Source organism: Leptonychotes weddellii, chromosome 13, assembly GCF_054177405.1.
Source record: "Leptonychotes weddellii isolate Sample4059 chromosome 13, ASM5417740v2, whole genome shotgun sequence".
Classification (NCBI taxonomy): domain Eukaryota; kingdom Metazoa; phylum Chordata; class Mammalia; order Carnivora; family Phocidae; genus Leptonychotes; species Leptonychotes weddellii.
This window is the reverse complement of record NC_138381.1, coordinates 77,849,450-77,852,635: the sequence shown is the minus strand read 5'-3', so window position 1 is coordinate 77,852,635 and position 3,186 is coordinate 77,849,450. Positions and strand designations below refer to the sequence as shown.

At 66.0% G+C, this 3,186-nt stretch overlaps 1 protein-coding gene across 2 annotated transcripts in view; it reads right to left on the bottom strand.

Annotated features, from left to right (window-relative positions):
• TMEM132B (transmembrane protein 132B) overlaps positions 1-1,615 on the bottom strand; it is a 270,431-nt gene extending 268,816 nt beyond the window's left edge. The window contains exon 1 of one of the 2 annotated variants that reach the window (XM_081802414.1): positions 1,539-1,615. In XM_081802414.1, the coding sequence (XP_081658540.1) occupies positions 1,539-1,605 (67 nt within the window). In that variant the 5' untranslated portion in view covers positions 1,606-1,615. Of the gene's footprint in view, positions 1-782; positions 1,005-1,538 lie in introns of those variants that run through there. The other variant, XM_081802415.1, reaches the window with a different exon arrangement.
• Positions 1,616-3,186: the final 1,571 nt, after the last annotated feature.

The following is a 3,186-nucleotide window of genomic DNA, read 5'->3' as shown; positions in this document are numbered from 1 at the left end:
CAATATTCGCCTGAGCACATCCAGGCAAAGGCTGACCCCCGTGGAGAAACAAAATAGAGACAAAACTGCAATTTTCAAGTCCAAGGGACTGCACTTTTGGGAACAGGTCCCAGGGCTTCAGCTAGGAAGAAACAGCCTTGACCCTCCTTATGCACCACAGAAGAAAGCTGAGAGCAGAACAGATACTGCTTAGGAGCCAAGCAAACTGAAGATTCATCCACACATTAAGCCAAAGCTGAACGCCAATGGATATCTCTGACAGAAGGTTCTCTCCGAGTGGAAGGTTTTGTGAAATATTTTGGGTCACTTAAGGGCATCTCAAAGTAAGACAATATTTACTTTTTCCATGCAAATACATCACACATTAAGTTGGCATACAAGGCTCGTTCCTAAATGCAACCTCCCTAAAGCAGTTACAGCTGAAAAGTTAAAGTTGTATTTTTCTACGGCAGCCTGGGTATCTGTGCCGTTTGTTTGTTAAGGAAATGAGAATTTTTCTAAAGCGAAAGCTATCTGCTCCCACATCATGGGTCCTGATTTTAAAATGTTTGTGGAGAACTGAGCTCTCCAAATGCACACGGATGTTGCTCGTGACTGTTCCGGGTTCATCTGAGCCTTTAGGATCGTCTCCACTGTGTGGGGTGGGGGGAGGGGAGGAGAGGGATTGGCATTTTAAGATAGGCTTCCTCTAGAACCAACATGTAGCCACGCCAAGGTGGTAGAAGCTTTTCAAACTCCAGCAGGGAGAGAAAATACAGGACTATTTTGCCTTTCCCACTCACTAGGTTTTGGCGACAGCCGCGTCGGTGCCAACAGGAAGCCCGGCTCCATGGTACCCAGGCAATGGCTCTGGGCATCACCACGTTCCAGGCGGCCCTGCGCGCACGGGGCTGCCTGGCCGCCTTGGGGTCAAGGCGCTGGGGCAGCACGCGTCTCCAGAAAGCGAGCAGCAGGCTGCGCCTTGGCTAAGGGGAGGCCACTTGGGGAGGGGACGTGTTCGGGGAGGCGGGGGGGGGGTGTAAAAGCAGGAGGGTGCGGCGAGGCGCGGGGAGAGGCTGCGGACAAGCCAGACAGACTGCGCCGACCGAGACGACCTCAAGGCTGGGGCCCCGCAGGTGTCCTGGGAACGCACGGCCGTGCGTCATCCGCGGGCATCAGGAAACCGGGAGAAGGGGTCCACCGACGCCCCGTCACAGCAAAACCCCGCGGGAACCAGGACCAGGCGGGGCGGGGAGGGGGCTAGATGCCTGGAGGCGCGCCCCCTCCCACCCCGAGAGGCTGAGCGCCTCCGGTCTGTTGCCCCCGCGCGCCCTGAAGGGATCCGCAGGGGAGCTGGGGTCTGGGGAGGAAGGCCGGCGGGCTCTCGCGCCGGGCAGAGGTACGTGCCGGGGACCCCTGGCTTCCCGGGGTCTCCCCAGATCTGTCTGGGTCCGGGAGATGCGAGCTGCCGGGGACTTGCGAAGGAGGTGGCCGGCCGCGCTGGAGCCAACTTTGTGCGCGGCGGCCGGGGCCGGGGATGGGGTCCGGGGACGCGTTACCTGGGCACCGGAGCGCAGTCAGCGCCAGCAGGAGCCCGAGCGGCGGCGCCCGGCCCGGGGGCGGCATGGTCCTCGGCGCGCGGTGGGCGCGGCGCGGGGCTGCTCCTGTCGCGCGCCCGGCCCGGCCCGCGGCTCCCGGGGACAGCCCCGGGTGGCTACGCTCGGGCGCCGGGCATGGCTCGCCCCCAGGGCGCCGCTCTTCCCCAGACGCTGGCGGCGCTTCCTCCGCTCGCCCCTGCGCGCGCTCCGGGGCTCGGCCGTGCGCGGCCGGGGAGCTGGGGGCCGCGGGGGCTCAGCGCCCCGCGCCCGGGCCGGCGGCCCCGCACTTGGCCCGAGTTGCGCGGGCCCCGCCGCCGCCGCCGCCGCCGCCGCGGCTCCTGCGCCCCAGCGCCCGTCCCATCGCCGTGGCGCCGCCGCCGCCGCCTCTGCCCGCGCCAGCTGCCGGCCGCCCCTCGGCCCGCGAGAGAGTGAGCGAGCGGCGAGCGCCGCGAGGAGGGCGGGGCGGCGGCGGGAGGGCGGGGCCGGGAGGGGGCGGGCCCGCCGCGGAGACGGGGCCCAGGGCGGCCGCCCAGCCATAGGCGGCGGGACGTGCCACTCCCCGGCGTCCCTGGGGGAGGGCGCCGGGCCGCACAGGCCTGGGGAGACCCGCGGGGGTGGTCTGGGGCGTGGGCGCGGACAGGGCCGCCGGAGGGGGCACCCGCCGGCCAAAAGCACACAGATCGGGGTGTATCCGGGCCAAGTGGCGGGAGTTCCCAAGGTCGCAGGGTCGGGGAGATAGGGGAAGGTCCTTGGAATGGGGCAGCGACGTCTGGGGAGGGGGGGCGGGTGTCCGCAGGGGACAGGGATTGCAAGGCTGAGCGCAGACGAGAGGTCCTGGGATAAATTTGGCACGGCTTGGGGGTGCCTGTGGGGGAGGGGAGGGCAGGGGTGGCCTCGGGGAGTCGGGGGCTACCTGAGGAGTTTCCACCAAGCACCGGGACCAGGACGGGTGCGCTGGCTGGGCGCGGTCAGGGGTCCTGAAAGAAATCGAAGGCGTCTTGGGGTGTCTCTCCAGGTGTGAGGCCGAGACCCTCGGGGGCCCTTGTTTGCCCGAGCAAGAGGACGCCCTGGAGGCGGAGGGGGCGCGAGACGAGGGACGAGCTCCCAGGGCGACCGCTCCAGGGTGTAGTGGAGGCCGGGACCGGGACTGGATGGTGGGATTCTTCCAGCCTGGGGACAGGCCCTCACTGGGGGGTCACAGCCCCTATTATCCACCCCCTCCCCCGCCTCCCCTCACCCCAACCCGGGCGGAGCAACGGGGGCGCAGCGCAATGAATGAATCATGCTGGGCGCACGTGGGGGCTCCTGCAGCAGTCCTCAGATGCCTTGAAACTTGCCCCCCGCAACTGGAGGAGGGGTGGGTGGGAGGTGGGACCCGGAGGTGAGTGTCCTTGCTCTGTCCCAGCTCCCATGTACCGGCCACGGGCTCCAGTGTCTAGGTTTTCCATTAAAAAGTGGGGCAAACTCTTTGGAAACGTCAATAAGGCAGCGTGGAGGGAGGCAGAATCTCAAAGTCTTGGCTGAGAACCTGGCCCTGCCACTCTTTAGTTATGCCACCTGGGCCAAGTCATATATGCTCCCCAGCCTCAGTTTCCCCATCTGAGAAATG